The 20092-nt window shown below is 46.1% G+C and overlaps 1 protein-coding gene across 1 annotated transcript in view; it reads right to left on the minus strand.

The window, feature by feature from the left end:
• Positions 1 to 238: 238 nt before the first annotated feature.
• Positions 239 to 20092, minus strand: part of MRRF (mitochondrial ribosome recycling factor) — a 54632-nt gene continuing 34778 nt past the window's right edge. Inside the window, exons 6-7 of the mRNA XM_044264972.1 lie at positions 11628 to 11787; positions 239 to 2609 (exon numbers count right to left, since the gene is read on the minus strand). Coding sequence (XP_044120907.1) covers positions 2532 to 2609; positions 11628 to 11787 — 238 coding nt within the window. The 3' untranslated portion in view covers positions 239 to 2531. The remainder of the gene's footprint in view (positions 2610 to 11627; positions 11788 to 20092) is intronic.

Consider the following 20092-nt stretch of genomic DNA (forward strand, 5'->3'; position numbering starts at 1 on the left):
ATGGAGGAGGAGGTTAATCCTTCTGGCGAGGGTAGGAATTTCCATCCGCAGCTTTTCCTTGTGAAAGAAAGAGGTTCAAGGAAGGAGAAAGGGAGAAGGCATTGCTCCAGCATTGCTCACTACTCAGCAGACCTGAGCAGGTAGTCTCATCCTGGTCCCGGCCACCACCGCAGCCCGACACAGAAGAACAGAGAAACTCTTTGATAAATGTCAACTGAAATACAGCAATCAGCTGAAAGCCATTTGCTGAGCTGTCTGACTGCCCTGGGCTCGAGGTTTTCCTTTATTCATTTATCATGATATACAGCTTTGGCCAACATACACACAGGAGAGAAATTGTTGACATGTGGGACCCAAGTACAGAAAATCTTTCATTTTCCAACCCCTCCCCAACCCCGTCTGTTCACCAAATAAGTTTTTGTTTATTTAAAGACTACAGAGGATTTGGCTGTTAAGAACCAAATGCCTTTGGAGTGGAGTTACAACATAATTTATCATTTCCTCTGTTTATTAAAAAATCCTGCATCTTTGAGAAGCACATTTGCTGTGAGTGGGGGATTTCGGCCATGCCCCCGCCATGTGGCTTACCCCAAAACAGCTCCTTGATTGCTGCGTCTATCCCTGTCCTTCCCCGACCTGACTTCTGATCGTGCGATGGCTACTCAGGGCTGGTGAATGGGGCTGGACTGAGGACAGGTAAGCGGGGCAGGAGACTAGGTTAGCTTCTTTCATTTTTGACCTGATTCTGACCTTGAACCCCAACCGGCTGTGTACACTGTGCTCTACCAGGACAAGAAGAGGGCGAAGGGCAGACTTCCCACAAGGGACAGGATCTAAGAGGAGTCAGACAGCAAGGAAAAGTCAGATGCGGCTTCGAAGGAGAGCAGCCAGGCCCCAAGCTGCCCAAGTCGTTCCACTCCAAAGGCAGACATCTGGCAAGACGGGAATGAACTTCCTATCTTCCACCCGAGACACTGTGTCTAACGACTTAGTCCAGCGTGCTATGCACCCCTCCAAGACAGGGGTCACGTCTTACCCAGTTTTGCGTGCCCAGCACGGAGCACGCACGGTACCTGAAACACAGTTGGTGCTCACTGAATGTTCATGAAGGCTGCAGGATGCCGTGGGCAGAACACAAGCTTCAGATCAGGCATCAGCCTGAATCCCAGCTCAGCCACTCACTAGCTATGTAACCCTGGGCAAGAAATTTAACCTCTCTTGAGCTCCCCTGTCTCTGCAAAATGAGTCTGACAATGAATAATGAAACCCTCTATCACTTACAGGCTTGTTACTTTGGGGGTTATCTAATATTGTCAAGTCTCAGTTTTCCTACTTATAAAATGAAGATAATACATTATCTCGCAGGTTTACCAAGATCAAAGGTGATGCCTAGAACTGTCCCTAGCTCTGTGTTATGAATGAGAGAATGAAAAGAGAAGAGAAGAGCAGAGAAGAGAAAAAAGAAAAGAATATTACTAGAAAGAAAAAACCCTTACTTTACCCAGTACCCAAAGATAAGCCACAACAAAGCACTTCTCTGTCAACAACAGGCAGGCCCTGCGGGAAACCTATCTCATTACCAAGTAAATGTTGAGGACAAAGGCAAGAGTAGAAAATGTGAGTGATGGTGTTATGACTGGAAAGAAAGGAAAAGCAGGCCGTATTTGTTGAGCAGCTACTTTGTACAATTCATTTACAACACATCTGAATGCCTACTCTGGTCTAAGCATTATGCCAAGTTCTGAGGAAAATAAAGATATACAGACTAATTATCACAAAGACTAGTGAACGTTCAGATAAAAGCAGTGGGCAGTGCTGACAGCCAATAATGGGAATCCCAGGCTGGGGGGAAAGGGAAGACTTTCCAGAGGAGGTGATACCCAAGCTGGTCCTTGACCAGGACCGGCCAGGTAGGCCGGCAGAGGCACAACGGCCTGCGCAGAGAAAAGAGCGCGTGCGAGGATGACTCAGAGGCACAAGTATTGTTCCGGCGGCTTCACATATGGGTCCTCAGAGACCGTGAATCTGGACTATCCATTCCTTTGTGGTGATTATTCTTTCCAATTGATTTTGATTTTATTTTTTGGTAAAAACAGGCCTTTAGCAAAGGGATACAGTCACAGGCGAAGGCCCACATCAGCCCAGAGTTCAAAGCCGGGGATGGGGCCCAACTAACTGAAAAGGAGGCTCCCGAGATGAGAAACAGACGGTGGTGAGCCCGCGGATAGTCCCAGTCGCTTGGCAATGTCACCATCAGGGCAAATGCCCTAAGCAGAGGCCACCCGTCACAGCTGGTACTCTCTGAGGGCCTCCCAAGGCAGAGGGCCAGAGCAGAACGGGGTGGACAGGGAACAGGAGGAAGAGCGTGCCCGAGAGTGTCTAGTGTGTCGCACTAGAAGGCTGAGCCTCACAGAGACTGATAACTGCATGATGACAGCCTTCCGTGTGGACAGAGAAGAAAGGGGCCAATCTGCCACCCATGGGATCCACCAGGAACTGGGCTCCGGAGTACTGCTGCCCCGGGGGGTCTCTCATCCAAGGAGTTCTTTGGTCTTCACTGCCAGATGCCGGTCCAGCTCTGCAACGGTGTCGTCGGCCATTTGGCTGATCTGCAGGAACACAGAATGAGACAGCCCGGTAACTGGGGCTGGGCAAGGGGAGGGGGACAAACATCCCAAAACTATGTAAAAGTTACCTGGGAAATATTGATGGTGACAAAATCTCACATTATTTCATCCCAGCCAGGCACTGTGCTAAGAACTTTATATACACACTCTTACTAATTCCCAACAGCAGCCCCGTGAGATAGATACTATTATTATCCCCATTTCATAGATGAGGAAACTGAGGCAGTTAGAGCACTTGTCAGGATACACAGTTGAAAGTAGCAATGATGAAATTTAATCCCTAGTAGTCTGATTCCACAGCCCAAAATTCTTAACTATTATTATAGAATACAGAGAAGTCAGCCTTGTTGGTCACCTAATGACCCTCTAGAATTTCCTACACCTTAGACACTCTGCTGTGTAAAGCCCTCATACTAACTGGTAAGACTATCAAGATCCTAGTAGTTAAGAGGGGGAAAAAAAAGTCTTGAAAAAACAAGAAATACATCTGGTTAACAAACATGGAAAATTCAACAGACACTGAAGAAACACCAATTAAAACAAGATATAATTCAGTTACCATAGTTAATGAAGTTTGATGTTGTAGTTTTTAATGACAACATTCCATGCCAGAAAGCTATGGTAAAATGAATAAGCTCGTATAGCAATGATAGAATTAGAATTGATGCAAATGTCCATACCATTTATTAATCCCCCAAATCTCTCAACTGGGAAATTACCACTTGAACGAAATCTGAAAAAAATTTCTAAAGTTCCATATGCAAAGATATTTATCTAGGCTTTATTTTTTTAAAAAAAGATTTATTTTAGAGAGTGAGTGGGGAAGGTTCAGAGGGAGAGAGTTTCAGGCAGACTCCACATTGAGCATGGAGCCTGATCTCACGACTGAGATCACGCCCCAAGCCAAAACCAGTCATAAATGGGGCCAAAACCAAAAGTCAGTGCTTAAATGACTGTGCCATCCAGGTGCCCCTACCTAGGCTTTATTTTGAATAATGAAAAATCAGAAAATCTAAAGTGATAGGACAGGGAAGTAGTAGAATATATATGCCCCAAAGGGTATAAATATGAGTAACATTCCAGTACATATTTCTGAAATGTTTGAATGTTTATAGCAAGTATAGATTGCTTCTGTAATCAGAATAAAAGAAATAATGTTTCAAGATATTCTTTATAATATCATGGGAAAATGCTCGTTATATTTTTTTAAAAATATTTTATTTATTTGCCAGACAGAGATCACAAGTAGGCAGAGAGGCAGGCAGAGAGAGAGAAGAGGAAGCAGGCTCCCCGCTGAGGAGAGCCCGATGCAAGGCTTGATCCCAGGACCCTGGGATCATGACCTGAGCCGAAGGCAGAGGCTTTAACCCACTGAGCCACACAGGTGCCCCTCATGTTACCTTTAAAGAAAAAGCAGGATAAAAATTGTGCATATACATAGTAGAAATGATATCAGATATGTAAAAAAATGCATATCTCTTAAAAATGGAAGGAAATGTGAAAATATTAATAGTGTTTATCTTTTAGGGATGGGAATATAGGTAATATATTATTCATGTCCCCATCTGTCATATCTTGCAAAAGACCTAGTGTATAGCAAGTGCTCAAGAAATATTTATTAAATAAATAATTATTAAAGTTCTCTGTGCTTTTCTATACTTCCCAAATTTTCAAAAATAAACATGCACTAAAAGTGAGGAACAAAATACAATACAACTTAATAAGTGTTGCTGCTTCCCTCCTATGTCTAAAAGAGACCAAAGACAGGAAGCCTTGAAGTATGGTGCCCAGGATCCGTGTCCTCAGCAGCACAGGGGCTGCCTGACATCTTGATTTGCAGACCACAGGCCTTGGCCAAGAACTAGGAACTAAATGCACTGCAAAGGGTAAACAAAAAAGGATCTGGAGCAATTGGTCCCAGGCATGGAGACAACCAGGCTCTCGCCATTGCAATAGCTGCACATTTTGCAGCAGGTGGAAGGCATGGCTTTGGGGACTGCTGGGCATGCTGGAAGAGCGGCTGGGCTCCAAATGGCTGCTTGGTCCCTCCTCACTGGGCCACAGGCTCTGAAGATGCTGCCATCCCCATGGAGAGCAGCTGCCTTGCACGGCAGGTGCATGACGCCCAGCAGTGCTCACTCCAGCAAGCCTGCTCCGGACCAAGGGTGCGAGGGCAGTGTGGAGACAGGAATGGGGACTTGGGGGAGGAAGAGTACCTAGGCTAACAGTGTGATAATGTGGGTGCTGGGTTAAACTCTTGGTGGGTCAACAGTGTGTAAGCTCCTGAATCTCAGTTTCCTCATCTATCAAATGGGGATGCTGGTCCCTTCGTCAGAGAGTAGTTGTGAGGACTGAATGTGTTCATGCCTATGCAAGCAGAGTTTAACCTTGGTATTTGCTATGCAAATGCTGCTGGTGCTACTCTGATTTTATTATTACTTCCTGACTTCAAATTAATCAATTAATGAAAATATTTACTAACTTTCTACCAAATTATAGGCACAGAGTGCCATTGGGGACAGTCTGTCAGCAAGTTTATCTTCTCCATCTTTATCAGACTTCTTAAATAATGATGATGAACATGGGGTGCCAGGTGGCTCAGTTGGTTGAGCATCCGACTCTTGATTTTGGCTCAGGTCATGACCTCAAGGTCATGAGATCAAGCCTTGACTCAGGCTCTGCACTCAGCAGCGGGTCTGCTGAAGGTTCTCTCTCCCTCTGCCCCTCCCCCTGCTCGTACATGCACTCTCTCCCTCTAAAAGAAAAATAAAAAATCTTAAAAAAAAAATAAAATGACGAGAAACATCAAACAAAAAACAACGAGAACAGCACCACCAACAGCTCCCTCTTACCGAGTATTATTAGGTGCCGGGCACTAGGCTAAAAACTTTATACACATTATTGCATATAACCCTCAAAACCTACGAAATGCTGTGACTACGTCCCTTTAAAAAACTGTGAATATTTGACTATTTTACCTGGCAGCTGCACAGTCATGCATGGCATATGCAAAGGGGTTTTGTCCAAATCCAACAACCCCACATAACCTGCCTTAGCAGGTGAGACGGGCATTATCCCCATTTTACAGAGGAATAAACCAAGGTGTAAATGTTAAGTAATCTGCCCAAGGTCATGTTAGAAAGTCAGTGGTGTGACTGAGCCAGGAACTCACACACCCCGACTGCCAGTTTGGTGCCATTGCTCCCTGTGAGGAGTCCCCAGCACCTGGCCTCGTCCTTCCTCACCCCAGGCAAGCTGTGTGAGGGTCATTCCAATGGCCAATCCCAGCCCATATTCAAAGTCAAAGGGAGGGTAAAGGAATGGGACAAACGGGGTGGACAATGACCGAGGACCGGCAACCACAGCAGCCACTTGAAAGTATATGTGTCATCTGGTCCTTGCACCAAACCTGGGAGATGCACACCCCTCCTCCCACCTTACAGATGAGGGGACAGAAGCTCAAAAAGGTGAAGCCATTTGCTCATCTTTGCAGCCAAGAGGTCAAAGACCTGAGATTTGAACCAGTCAGGCCTGCCTGACTCCACAGAAAGGGGCCTTTCCATTTTCTTCTGCCTCATAAAGACCATATCGTCACCATCTTCGTCGTCATCATCATCATCATCATCACATTCACTCTTTTCTCGCTCAGGGACGTGAAAGGGGGAGGCACAGTGCATGGAAGGGGCAGGCGGGCAGCAAGTCGGCCTCCCTGAGGCCTGGCTCAGAACACCCACTGCCTCACCCAGCCCAGCCTCCCCGCCTGCTTGCCTGACCGCCAGGAGCCCTTCCCTCCGTCAGCCGCTAGCACCCAGCCCCACTGCAGAGCAGCACCGTTTCTCAGAAGAAGGCAGCAGAGAAAGGATCTTGGCCAGATCTACTGGTGTTTCTGCCAAGCGCTTTAATGCTCAGCAGGCCCATTTATAGTAAACTGAAGCAAAGGTGAAACAGCAGGCCGGCAGATGTCAGAATCCCAAGTGGGCAGGCCCTGGTGCTTCCTCAGCAGAGCTGGTCTGGGCTGCAGGATGGGAAGTTGGGGGTGCTTGTGTGGGGGGGTGTCGGACGTGACTCTAGGGATAGAATCTATAACTCAATGCCTTCCTTTTTATACACCAAAGAAGAAACATTTTTAGAATAGAGTTTTTAAAAAATCTGACCTCAAAACAATTTGGGAACATTTTTTAAAAAATCCTACAAAGAATAATATCGGAATTGTTCATAATCCCATTGCCTCAAATGACCACCATTAACATCCTCAAGTAGAGAAGCTGTCAATCTTTTTTTTTTTTTAAGATTTTATTTTTAAGTCATCTCTACAATCAACATGGGGCTTGAACTCACAACCCCAAGATCAAGAGCCATGTGCTCTACTGACTGAGCCAGCCAGGCACTCCTAAAGCTGCCAATCCTTTTATGATGAAAATTTTTATCACAAAAATGGAGTCATAGTATAATATTGTTGTGCGACCTATCTTAAAAAAATTAATTCCAAAAGAAATTTACCATGTCCGCAAAATATTTTTTTAAAGAATTTACTTATTTATTTGAGAGAGAGAGAACAAGTGAGCCTGAGTGGGGAGCAGAGGGAGAGGGAGAAGCAGACTCCCTGCTGAGCAGGGAGCCAGACATGGGGCTCAATCAGGAGCCCCAGATCATAACCTGAGCCAAAGGCAGATGCTTAACCAACTGAGTCACCCAGGTGCCCCTGCAAAAAAATTTTTTTAAAGATTTGAGAGAGAGAGAGCATGGAGGGAAGTACAGAGGGAGAGGGAGAGAGTCTCAAGCAGACTCCACATCTAGTGCAGAGCTCAACATGGGGCTTGGTCTCATAACCCTCAGATCACAACCTGAACCAAAACCAAGAATCAGACGCTTAACTGTGCGACCCAGGCAGCCCAGCAAAATATTTTTAAAACTGCCTCTATATGGATATAAAACAGTTTATTTTCCCACTGTCAGAAATTTATACAGTTTTTAATTTTCTGCTATTATATATAATACATCAACAGATACCTCTGTAGGTAAGATTTCTTGACAATTTATTTTGGATAACTTCTTAAGCCTCTAGTCAGAAATACATGGATTTTGGTATATACTGCTATATTATCCTTTAGAAAGGCTGTATAGATTTATATAAAAACTAACTTAATCTTTTCTGTGGTGTGTAGAAGTAAAAGCAATACTTCTAAGGTCAGCAGCACTTCAAGCTCACATTAAAAATTCTGGGTTCAAATGTTATAGATAAGAAAAGATAAAAAATTTTAAAAATACACATATTCTAAAAACCTTTGTAAGTGATTTAGGCAGTACATACCAAGAGTCTTAAGAATATGCACTCCCCTTGTGCAATAATTCCACAGTTGGGACTCTATCCTAGGGAAATGATCTCAACAAAGATTTATGTATAAAAATATTCATTGCAACCTTATTTATAACAAAGAAGTTTAAACAAACTAGATGTCCAACAAGAGGCTTATGAAAGTGAGTTATGGCATAACCACAAGACGGACTATTTTGCAACCATCAGAAATGACTGTTTATAGACAGTTTTTTAAGACACAAGAAAATGCTAATGGTTTTTAATGCTAAACAGAAAATAAAAAGCCAAGTACAAAACCATATGCACACTACATATTCAGCCATGTTAAAAACTATGTAGTTAAAAAAAAAAAGAAGGAAAGCAGAAATACTGCAAAATGTTAAAAATACTGCAAAATGCAGTTGCTTCTGCAATGTGGGTTTATGGTGTGAATTTTCCCCCATTTTTTTAAAACAGTCTTCTGAACTCTCTACATTTTCTACAGGAAGTATACATTACTCGGATAATCAGGAACAAAGTAAACAAATAAAATTTTAAAAATCTGATAAAACAACAATCAGCCCCCTGCCTTGCTTATTTAAAAAACAGAAACAAAAACCACATACTCAAAACTCCAGCTTAGTGTCTCCTGTCAGGGAAAAAGAACAAAATAAAGTGTGCACAAGGCTGTCTCCTGAAGATTTTCTCACTCCACTTTTAATATATGACAGTAAAGGCAGTTATTAACAGTGATGGTAAGAACTCATCTTGAAATAATAATGTCTTGGATAATAAAGATTACTGCCCTGGGTACGTTATGTGCATACACTGTGATCTCTTGTAATGTTACACGTCCTCACAGAGATGGCATGTAGGTCTGCACTAGAATGTTAACAGTGGTCATCTCTGGGTGATGAAATTGCAATTACTTCCTTCTGAATCAAAACAAATTTACACTAACATGTACAGCATAGTATCAGAAAAAACTAATAAAGTTATTTTCCTTTTGAAAAATAACAACAATCAACAGAAATAAGCACCGAGGAAACAAATCTAACCCGAGGAGGAAGGTGAAACGCGAGGTGCTCATGTGAAGGCTTCTGGCCATGTCTTGGTCACGCGGGTCTGACCAAGAGTACTGCTCATCTGATCATTCTTCCCTTTCCAGGGAACGTGGGCTCTGGCCCCTGAGGCAGAGGCACAGTCTTGTTGAGTGAGGAGTGCCTGGCACTTTCCCAAGGTCCACGGGCTTACCGCAAAGAAGCACAGGAAATGTCAAGTGTTGACAGCAGAAATGGAGTCCCTGGGGACGGACCAGGAGCTGGCCCAGCTAGGGCCAAGGACAGACTGCTACACAGCCTGACTGGTGCTCAGAGAAGACCAGCCTAATCTAGGAACCTCTTCTAGCTGGTGCAAGGCAAGAGGAGGGCACAAGGAAGGCAAGAAGGGAGCTCCGAGGGTCCAGCTGCCAGACACTCTAATGGTGCTTCGAGCACGTCCTTACCCTTTGCGGTAAGAATTACAAATCCCTTTCTACAGAACAGACTGCAAGGAGTCAAGTAATGTCCTCAAGGTCACAGGATATCAAGTACAGAACAACCCTGATCTAACTCTGGTACCATCACAGGGATACACCATAAAGCTTCTAGATCCTTAATTACCATCTGTGTCTGCTTTTGCAAATTTATCTGGGGAGCTTTTAGAAAGTACACACTCCTGGGGAGACCTACTGAAGATGAGCAGAGGCAGGAGCAGAGCCCAGGCATCCATCTAAAATTTCTTGCTAGGTGATTGCTAGGGCTGGTCTACAACTGGCATTCTAACTGCTGGTCCAGGAGAAGGGGAGCAGTTAGTCCATTGATGGCCTCCTCCAGATGTCCCTCTAACAGCGCTCATGCTCCCTGCCTCCTTTCTCCCCAGCCTGCCCACACTCACACTCACTCTTCCGAAAATAATGCTTTTGTGGTGAATGTAGAGGCTTTGCGCAAAGCCCTTCGTATTATGCTAAACATTATTCTATCTCCTAAATACTGGTAAATTCATCTTTCTACCTTAATTCCACCAGTACCACTCAGGTTCAGGCCACCATTTCCTGGATGGATTTCCACAACAGCCTCCCTGGCCTCCTTGCCTCCCCTCTTGATCCTTACAATCTGTCTTCTACCCAGCCACCATAGTCAGCTTTCATAAACACAGATGGGAACTCCCCACTGTCTGGAAAAAAAAATCTTTCCAGGGACTTACTGAATCAGGATCACCTAGGGAACATTTAAAAATGCAGATCTGCAGGGCCCCAATCTGGGCGCGGGGTCCCAGAAACCTGTATTTTTATAAGCTCCTTAAGTTATCGTAATGCTGTGGTAGATTCAATCATTGTTCAACAAATCTTCATGCCCTCCCCTAGACCTCCACAAACTTAGATATTTCTCTGTCCTGGTGCTACTGGGCTTAGCACCTGTGATGTACCAAGAGGGGCTTCAAATGTACTTGAATGGCTGGGCTTAAGTTCTTAGCATCTGCTGTTGAAAAGGTGTCCTGTGGGGGATGCCTGGGTAGCTCACTCAGTTAAGCCACCGGACTTCGGTTTGGGTCATGATCCTAGAGTCCTGGGATCGAGTCCTGCATTGGGCTCTTTGTTCAGCGGAGAGCCTGCTTCTCCCTCTGTTTACTGCTACCCCTGCTTGTGCTCCCTCTCTCTCTCTCTCTCTGACAAATAAATAAAACCTAAAAAAAAATAAATAAATAAGAAAAAAAGAAAAAGAGAAAAGAGAAAACAAGATACAATAAGATGTCCTGGGAAGCTTACTGACTCCAGAAGATTGACTCCAGAAGATAAAGGAGACTTGAACCCAATCCAACATCTGGAGCCAGGAGCCAAGCCCACTGAGCCCATCCTCGGACAGCAACTCCCCAGGTGACCCACAGAAAGGAGACCAAGAAATAAAGCCTGGTCCTGTACATCCCGAGCTGTGAGACAGTCCATCATGCAGCGCTGGCGTGCTCACAGACAACTGGCAGAGCTGCACAGCCAGTGTGGGAGAATCTGGACAGGCTGGAGGTCCAGCTGCTCAGCCAGGTCTCCAAGCCCCGCTCTGACCAACCCATCTGGCTGCTGTGTTGTCCACTCCCAAGCCTCAGCCATCTTCATACGGCAATCGCCCACTCGCAGGATGTTCTTTTACACAGCGCACCTCTGCACGTGTTATTCAACCTGTCCCCAGGCTCTACTTGACTGCAGTCTGTTTGAGTGCCACCTCTCAGCGCAGTAAGAACACTGCTAAGTCCTCACTTGCCAGCACCCAGACAAGCCACCACACATGCACACAAGAGCGTCAGCGTCCGGCTCTGAAGTCAGTCTGCCTGCTCTGGGATCCATTTCTAGCGGACCCGCATGTGGCCTGGAGCAAGTTATTTAGCTGCTCCGAACCTCAGTTTCCTCAGGACCTCTTTCACAACTGCGTAGCAACAAGAATAAATGAAATGATCGATAGTGTTCAGCATGGAGCCTGGAACCCAGGGAAGAGCCAACAGCGTCTTCTCTTCCTCCACATTCCCAGGGCTAAGTCTAGAACAGAGACTCAGCCAATCCTCATCATGTCAAGGAACGCATCAGGGGTATTCTGTTTTGGTCTTCCTCTCTTCACACATGACCAGGTAGTTCCCTGGGTCAGACCCACAAGTACTACATCTGCTGGCAACAGTACCTGTTTCTCTATGAGCCTAATGGTGTCCTCTGAGACCTTGTCCTTGGATTTCTTCAGCTTATTCATTGCATTGGTACGAACTTTCCGCAAGGAATCCTTGGCCTTGTTGGTGTTCTGCTTGGCCAGTTTCACCAGCATTTCCCTGTGCTCCCTGGTTACTCTGAGTAAAAAAACAAAACACAAAAACATTCAACAAAATCATCCCACACGTTAGCTGCTAGCTGAGAATTTAGTATCACTCTGTCTGCTAGCTCTTCTCTTCGTCGTGATGATCTTTACGTTCCTGAAGCATGCCCGGGGTGTGCTCGGGACCCGGTGAAGTTCCTGGAGAGCCAGGGGAGGCCAGCCAGTAAGAGGACTGCTGAAAACTGGAGCCAGCGCTTACCGCACGTGTGACTGACTTGTCTCTTCAGAGTCCCCATCTGTAAGATGGAGATGGTGTGAAGGTGTTAAGACAGGGTGCACGTATAAACTGTTTAGCGCTGACCCTGGCCCATGCGAACGGCTCAACAAAAGGAAGCAATTCTACCCCCTTCTCTCCCACTAGAGATGCAGAGCAAATGAGCGCCACAGAAGTTGCACCATACAATCTCGAAGTCACCTGAAACAAGTCAAGTTGCAATCTTCAGAATCTTACTAATGATTATAGCAATTTACTTATGAATCACTTGAAAAATGACCAAGATGCAACACGAGTCCCAACATGTGAGAACCACCGCACCAGTTAATTTCCGCCAAGAAGCCGTAAGAGGGTCTGGCACGTGTGAGTGCTTCCTGGATGTCAGCTCCTTCCACTGTTCCCTTCCTCTTCGTCTCACCACCACGAGCACGAGGAGGGCCTCCTACAAGCCCCTGCCACAAGCACTTCCTAAGCTGGTCCTTATGGCTACCAGACTACCAGGCACTTATAATTATTCTTATTTTACCTTCCCTCATCACAACCCAGCAAAGTGATCCCACGAGTTTGTTCAGTCTTTGTTTCTTCGTCCTCTGCACAGTGAGGACGACTCACCGACCATAGCGGGGGCGGGCACGAGGGTACTACGGTGAACACTGACCGAGGGAGCTCAGCCAGGGAGAGGGGCAAGCAAAGAGGCACTTAAAATGGGCGCGCGGGATGTGGCGTGGGGAGGGAAGTCACAGGAACACTAAGGCAGCTCCACTGACTCAACAGCAACCGTCCCAGCTCAGGCACGCACCAAAGTGAGGGAAGAGGCTCCTGAAGAAATAATCCCCAAATGCGGGAGCCTTTGGGTCTGCTCACTAGTGTTCTGGGTCTTAGCTTCCCCAGTAGGAAGGCATTTTCCCCCTCCCCTCTCGAGTTTGGTGTGGTACCATGACTTACATTGGTCAATGTGAGTAGAAATGAAGGGGGTCACCTCGGAGCAGGAGCATTAGAAGCCAGTGTGGCCTCCAGCACATTTGTTCCTGTTCGCTGCAGTACAAGTGGGGATGGAGCTCCCATCAGCGTGGGTCCCAGAGTGACCACGACCGACAGTGTCCATCATGCAGCCGTGGCCAGAAGCAGAGGGCTGTGCCAAGCCACGGAGACTGGGGGGTTGCCTGTTACTGTAGCATAACCCATCCGGTCCTGACTAACACACACACTAGGATCTGAAGAATAAGGGCAGGCTGCCTGTGCTGGCACGCCAAGGGGGGCTTCCAAGAGGAAGAAAGGGCATGTACAAAGGCTCGAAGCCGCAAAGAGACCATGCTTCACCTGAGGAATTATTAGAGCACAGATAATAAGAGTGACAGGAAAAGAGGCTGGAAAGCCATACCATGGAGGGTCTTGCAAGGTCTTGGGCGGCATTTTACAGATGAAGAAAACAAAGCCCAAGAAGTTTGGGCCAAACCCAGGTTGACCTGTCTCAAGCGCCAACAGTCTTAGAAAAATTCCTCTGTCCCCCCGGTCCTGAAAAGGACCTCCCTGGCATATGGTTCCTGACCCTCAAATCAGCGTGGTTCTTGCTTGGTAAGGATGAACCCACATTCTGGGTATATGTTCCAAGTGAAGCAGTGACAAGCAGGTGTTAAAAAGATTTAGTGGCATCTACCTGTTATTTTTCCCCCCGACAGGATGAGGAAAAAAATTAAAGAATTTTGAGAAAAGATGAGCACTGAAGACAAAGCGGCCGCTGCATTATGAATCAATCCTTCTGGATTCAGCTATTTGAAGGTATTCTCGAAATAGAAATGATCCTGATTACTGCCATTATTAAGCCTGTCTCTGCAGGTGAGTACTGTAAGTGCTGCACCTCACAGCCCCTCGCAACAACTCTTCCAGCTAGATCCCCATCCCCCCATCTGCCAAGGCGGAAACTGAGGCGCTCAGATGTTGAGCAACTTGCGTAAGGGCCTGAGTGACAGGACCGGGATTCAAATCCAGATCTCTGGACTGTGTGCTTTCGCCTCCTCCGTGCTGCCCACCCCTTGTAATCTATTTCAAATAAATTATGCACTGCTGCCATCACTTCTGCTTCCAGGCAGAAAGCTTTTCAAAGTCAGTAATATGAATCTTGGGACTGAAAAGGGCAAAACCACCATGTCAGGAGTTTAGGGATTTGGATCAGATCTTGTTACTTTTATGGTTTTTAATTCATTGAACAAAAATCATGCTGACATGTTTAGGTCTCTTTTTAGTTCTGCCAAAGCATATGTCAGTATAAGGAAGGAATAGGAAAATTAAAACTTGATCCACTGATTCAAAAAACTTAATCCCGCTGAAATACTAGGAGGAGCAGAAAATAAATGAATTTAAGTCAGTAAGAAACTTCTTAAACTTCTCTAAAGAGAGCTATTTCAATCTTTTATTTCATATATAATTTGAAATAGGTATCCCACTGTTTGGACAACCTTTAATAAAATAAAAAATTTTATCTAAGGAACTTAATTTTCACTATGTTGTTATATTTACATTTTACATGAAGAAAAAAACATATTTTTTAAAAAATATATACACTGGGACTCAAAGACATCTTAGGAGTAAAAGGCTATATAAAGAGAAAACAAAATCATAATATATGTAATTTGGCTTTAACACAACGTATTATTTTGTATCTTTTAATATTAATGTGACATTAATATATTATTAACACCTGTTTCTACACATCACAGCATCCAATTGTCACTGACAAAAGCATTTCGGCTTCAGGATGCAAGTACAGGGCGATAATCTTAAGGAAATGGAAAGCTGAATGCAGGGGCGGGGGCGGGCACAGGGAGAGCTGAGGGGACGGGAATATGTGTGCTGGTTCGGGGTGTTGGGCTGAAAGGTATCTCAAAAACAAGTTCAGAAGCAGCTGGGCTGATGGGAAGGCACTGGTTTGAAGCCAGCCAGACCTGTTGCATTCCCATGTCTATCACCCAGAAGCTGAGTATCCTCGGGCAAGCTCCTTAATCTGAGCGTCAGATGCCTCATCTCTAAAACGAAGACAATAAAAACATCTCACAGGGTGATGGGGAGAAGCAGACACAACACATACATAAAGACAGCAGCACAGAATAGCCCTGAATAAATGATAACGATTATGAATGTTTTAATCAAATACACCTAATTACTTCCTCATGAAACAATGAGGGCACATCTGTTTTAGAAAAGAAACATACTACATTATGGAAATATCTTAATTCCTTTCCAAACCCGTGATTAATACATCTGATCATCTCCATCTCGCATGCATAGGGTTCGCTGAGTACGCGCTAGTTTGTTCTTGGGCTTCTGCTCTCGGCCCGCTGGTTCTGAGCACCCGCTCTGCACTTGGCATGCGTTCACTCATCAAGCGCTGGCTGAGGCCCGAGGTCCATGCCAGATCCCGGGCCAGGCGGAGGAGCTCAGAGAGAAGGCGGGCCTGGTCCGACTTCCCCGGAGGCTCAGCCCAGTGGTGGAGACAAACCCGTCAGCCACTACTGAGAAAGGCATTGGTGCTGCTAGGGCAGAGGGCTGGGCCTTCTGCAGGAGGAGCAAGCAGAAAAGTACAACTCATTCTGTCTCTAGATTTGGAAAATGCCTTAGAAGCATTTTGGTCTGCTGCAGAAGAGAGGACAGGGCCTTCCAGGCAGAGGCACGGAGGGAGATACAGTGGCAGGAGGGCAGGAGGCTGTGAAGGTCAAATTTGTTCTGCAGGCTTGGAGTTTTCAAATTCTTCTTTCACCACAAATCTCTGGCTTTAAAGAAAACCAAGGCAGAGGCTCCATTTATAAATGTATTAAAACAAATGGAAAGAGAGCTCTTCCAGTTAATGAGGGAAAGGGCCCTCGGGGAGAGGTGGTGCTCTATCCAAGGCTCACAAAGTTTAGGCCCCCGACTCCCCTCTACTTCTGGGCCTACCATTAGGGGCTGAGGGACCTCAAGCAAGTTATTTAAAGTCTCTGGACTTTGGTCTACTCATCTGGAAACAGAAATTAAAATAAAACAAACACGCATAAAAAAACGCTAGCATCTATCTTTCAGAGTTCTAGCGAGGATTCCGTGAGAGAACACATAGAACATCCACACTACAAAAGCCTGGTAGAGAACAGACAGACACTCAGAGGACATCAGCTGCCTTTGCTGCTGCTGTTGACGTGTCAGTGCTCACTGAGGCATCTTCAAATAACGAAGAGTTTGTGCTTGGAAGTTTTTATCAATAGAGAAATGAGAGCGCAAATAATCGATGCTTCAGCAAGATGACTTTTTGAGATCCTATTAGTAATTTAACAACCCGTGTACATTTTATAATCCAAATGCTCCCAGCATGTAGCCCTGAAATTTTCTCTTTTCGGTACTAATTCATTCATTTAGTTTATAGTTTCAGTCAACAGCTGTTTACTGGGCACATACTGTGTGCCAGCCCCGATGCCAGACATGAGGGATGTAGCAGTGAACACATGAGTTTACTGTCTGGCAAGGAAAGCAGGCATTAAACACATGCACAACTGATCAATAAGTTACGGTTCTAATAAACACAATAAATAACATACAGAGTTCTATGAAAATAATTAGCAGGGGAGGGGAGTCTGATTGAGGTCCCCTGTGGGGCTCCAGAAACAAAATGGGGGACATTTAAACTAAGTGATATTTATTTATTTATTTTAAAAGATTTTATTTATTTTACAGACCGAGATCACAAGTAGGCAGAGAGGTGGGCAGAGAGAGAGGAGGAGGCACGCTCCCTGCTGAGCAGAGAGCCCAACACAGGGCTCGATCCCAGGACCCCCAGGACCCTGGGATTATGACCTGAGCCAAAGGCAGAGGCCTTAACCCACTGAGCCACCCAGGCACCCCAAACTAAGTGATATTTAAATTAAGATGTGTAAGAGTGGCAGGGCTCCTGGGTGGCTCAACTGGCTAAGTGACTGCTCTTGGCTCAGGTCACAATCCCAGAGTCCTGGAATCGAGCCCTTCCTTAGGCTCCCTGCTCAGTGATGAGCCTGCTTCTGCCTCTCCTTCTGCCCCTCCCTCTGCTTATGCTCTCTCGCTCTCGGTCTCTCTCTGTCAAATAAATAAATAAATAAATAGAGAGGTAAATCTTAAAAAGGAAGAAGGCATACATTTAAAAAAAAAAAAGGCCGTGTAAGAGAGGAGGGGCTGGGGGATCTCATTTCCACCCGTGGGAATGGTCTGTATAAAGTAAAGGCATCCCGGGCGCCTGGGTGTCTCAGTGGGTTAAAGCCTCTGCCTTCGGCTCAGGTCATGATCTCAGGGCCCTGGGATCGAGTCCCACATCAGGCTCTCTGCTCAGCAGGGAGCCTGCTTCCTCTCTCTCCCTCTGTCTGCCCCTCTGCCTACTTGTGATCTCTGTCTGTCAAATGAATAAACAAAAATTTTAAAAATAAAATAAAGTAAAGGCATCCTTCCAGGTCAGAAGATGGGTTCTGCTCTCTGAGGGACTGGAAAAGGCAGTGAGGGTAAGGACAGAAAGAGGAGAAATACTGTCCGGAGCGAGCAGGCTGCTGAGCTGGCATGCACAACAGTACGCACACAAGCCCTTGCACGACACACCGCGGCTTCGTCGGTCCACTGACGAGTGAAGAGACCCACGGGTGGTACACACACACACAGGGCAGCTGCATTCAGCCTGGAAAGGGAAGGAAATCTGACACATGCGATAGCGTCAATGAATCCTGAAAACATTATGCTAAGTGAGATAACCCACACTCAAAAGGACAAATACGGCACGATTCTACTTTCTGCGAGGCACCTACAACAGTCAAATTCACAGAGATGGAAAGTAGAATAGCAATCTCCAGGGGCTCACTGGGAGGTTAAAGGAATGGGGAGTTACTGTTCAATGGGTACAGACTTTTAGTTTTGCAAAATGAAAACGGGTTCTGGAGATGGTTGTACAACAATGCAAATGTACTTAATACCACGAACTATACATTTTTAAATAATGGTAAATTTTTTATGTGTATCTTACCATGATAAAAAAGTTGAAGAGTCCTAGCAGATTGTTCCTAAGAGTAATTCACGGTCCTGTGAGTCTGGGGGAGGCCCAGGAAACATGACCAGATATGTATTTTGTGCAGACGGCGATGTACAAGCGAGATCTAAGCTCCTGGCAAAAGTCTACCCAAGGGCTCCTCAGCAGGCAGATGGGAAGCTGCGGAGCCGCCCTGTAAAAGCTTCTTGGCTGGATGATGAAGACAGCAGCCTTTTCCGCTAGGGTCAGAGAGCGTCCCAGCATAAGGCAGGGGTTGCGGCTGAGCTGGCAGGGTCACACTCTGTTTGTACATATCCAGCAGGCAGGTCTTCCAGTAACATCCTGGATGGGAGCCTTCCTGCAAAATTCCTTGAGCATGTTCTCATGAACAATAAGCAGAGGACATGCCCCGATGGTAACTCACACAGCAGAGAATCCCCCGGACTGCACTGATACTTCCTATTGTTTCACTGAGAATGGGACACGTGTATAAAGCTATTCACCAGGTGTATATCAGAGGAAGCCCTGCTCAGCGTGGGCAGTTACAGTAAAACCCAGTTACGATAAGTAAGACACTCGACTTCAAAAGGATCATTGGTTACTTAGAGGGAACTTTAAAAGGTGGAAAAAACATGCTTCAAAGTCAAGAAGACTTCAGTTGGAATCCCCCTTTGCTCCTTCCCAGCTTCAGAACCGTAAGCATCCTGTTCAACTTCTCTAAACTGGTTCTTCATGTAGAAAGTGGCAGGAAGAATGATCCTAAGAGGGCAGAAGCCACTATTAAGCAAAAGGATGGTAGCAGGGCCTTGGCACACTGCCTCGTGTGCGCTCTAGAAGCTCACTACTGGCGGGCTGCGTTCTTACTCTTCCCACACTCTCTGGGGCTCGTGGATACTAACAGGAAGTGAACGGCAAGGGAGAAAACCATCAAAAAGATTTAGTGCCTTGAGCTTGGGCTGCTGAGTGGATGGTGAGCAGAGAGGGAAAGAGTGGGAACAGAGGCGAGAGGGCACTGGGGGCAGCGGGAGGCACGCGTTCTCCTCCAGCAGCTGAAGGGGGACAGGCTGGGGGAGAAGAAAGCTGCACTTCCAGGGAATGTCCCATCAAAATACATCTCTGACAGCTCCACGAAGACAGACCTTGCCACCTCCGCACCGGCTTCTGGGAGACCTCCCCCCAGCAGGAGCATCAGCCTGCAATCAGCAGCCAACACATGCCCGGCTTCATTGTTCGCTGGTGGGCGCTGCCCGCTGCTGGGGGGCCCCTGGCCCCGAAGGAAATGTTTTTGTTTGTGTAGCTCAGCCAGACTTCCTATGCTTCTAGGTATACGATTTCCCCCTCCCCTCTTTCCTCACCCCCACCCCCCAGCTCACCAGCCTGCTGTCCATACACTAATGTCTCATAAAGACCTCAGGTGTCCTTTTTGCCCGAAGGAAATCATATCTGCACTTCGGAGGGACATCTACCACCCGCAGCCACTTTAGTTCTCTTTGGGGACACAACCTGCCACCCGCTTGCAGATGATTGTTCTGTAAGCATAATCTTAAAGACTTGGCTAAGCCAGACAGACGGTGCTGAACCACAGCCCAGCAGGATGCAGAGATAAGGAAGGCTGAGGTCAGGGCTCACATCTCCACATTCTTAGCAGAGTGACCGTGATTAACTCAGCTGATTTCTTCCCTGTCACTCGAGTGGGACAGAAACCCAAGTCCAAAGAAGAGTGCAGGTAACTCTTCCTTCAGCTCTCACATACAGCAAAAAGAACATAGGTTTGGTGGTGAAGGCAGACTTGGTTTCCAATCCCGGCTCTGCCCCCTACCAGCTGGGTGATGGGCACAAGTAACCTGTCCTCTCTGAATTAAAAAGACATCTGGCGAAGCACTTAGAAGAACAGTCCCTGAAGCCAGTCCACTGGGATTTGAGGCTCAGATCTCTCATGTCTTAGCTGTGTGGCCCTGGACAGGTAATTTTACCTCTTTGCCTCAGTTTTTCCATCTGCCAAACGTGTATAATACCATTAACTTAATGGGACTGTTGTGAGGATCAACATTAATACATATG

The sequence above is a fragment of the Neovison vison genome, chromosome 9 (genome assembly GCF_020171115.1).
Source record: "Neovison vison isolate M4711 chromosome 9, ASM_NN_V1, whole genome shotgun sequence".
Lineage (NCBI taxonomy): Eukaryota > Metazoa > Chordata > Mammalia > Carnivora > Mustelidae > Neogale > Neogale vison.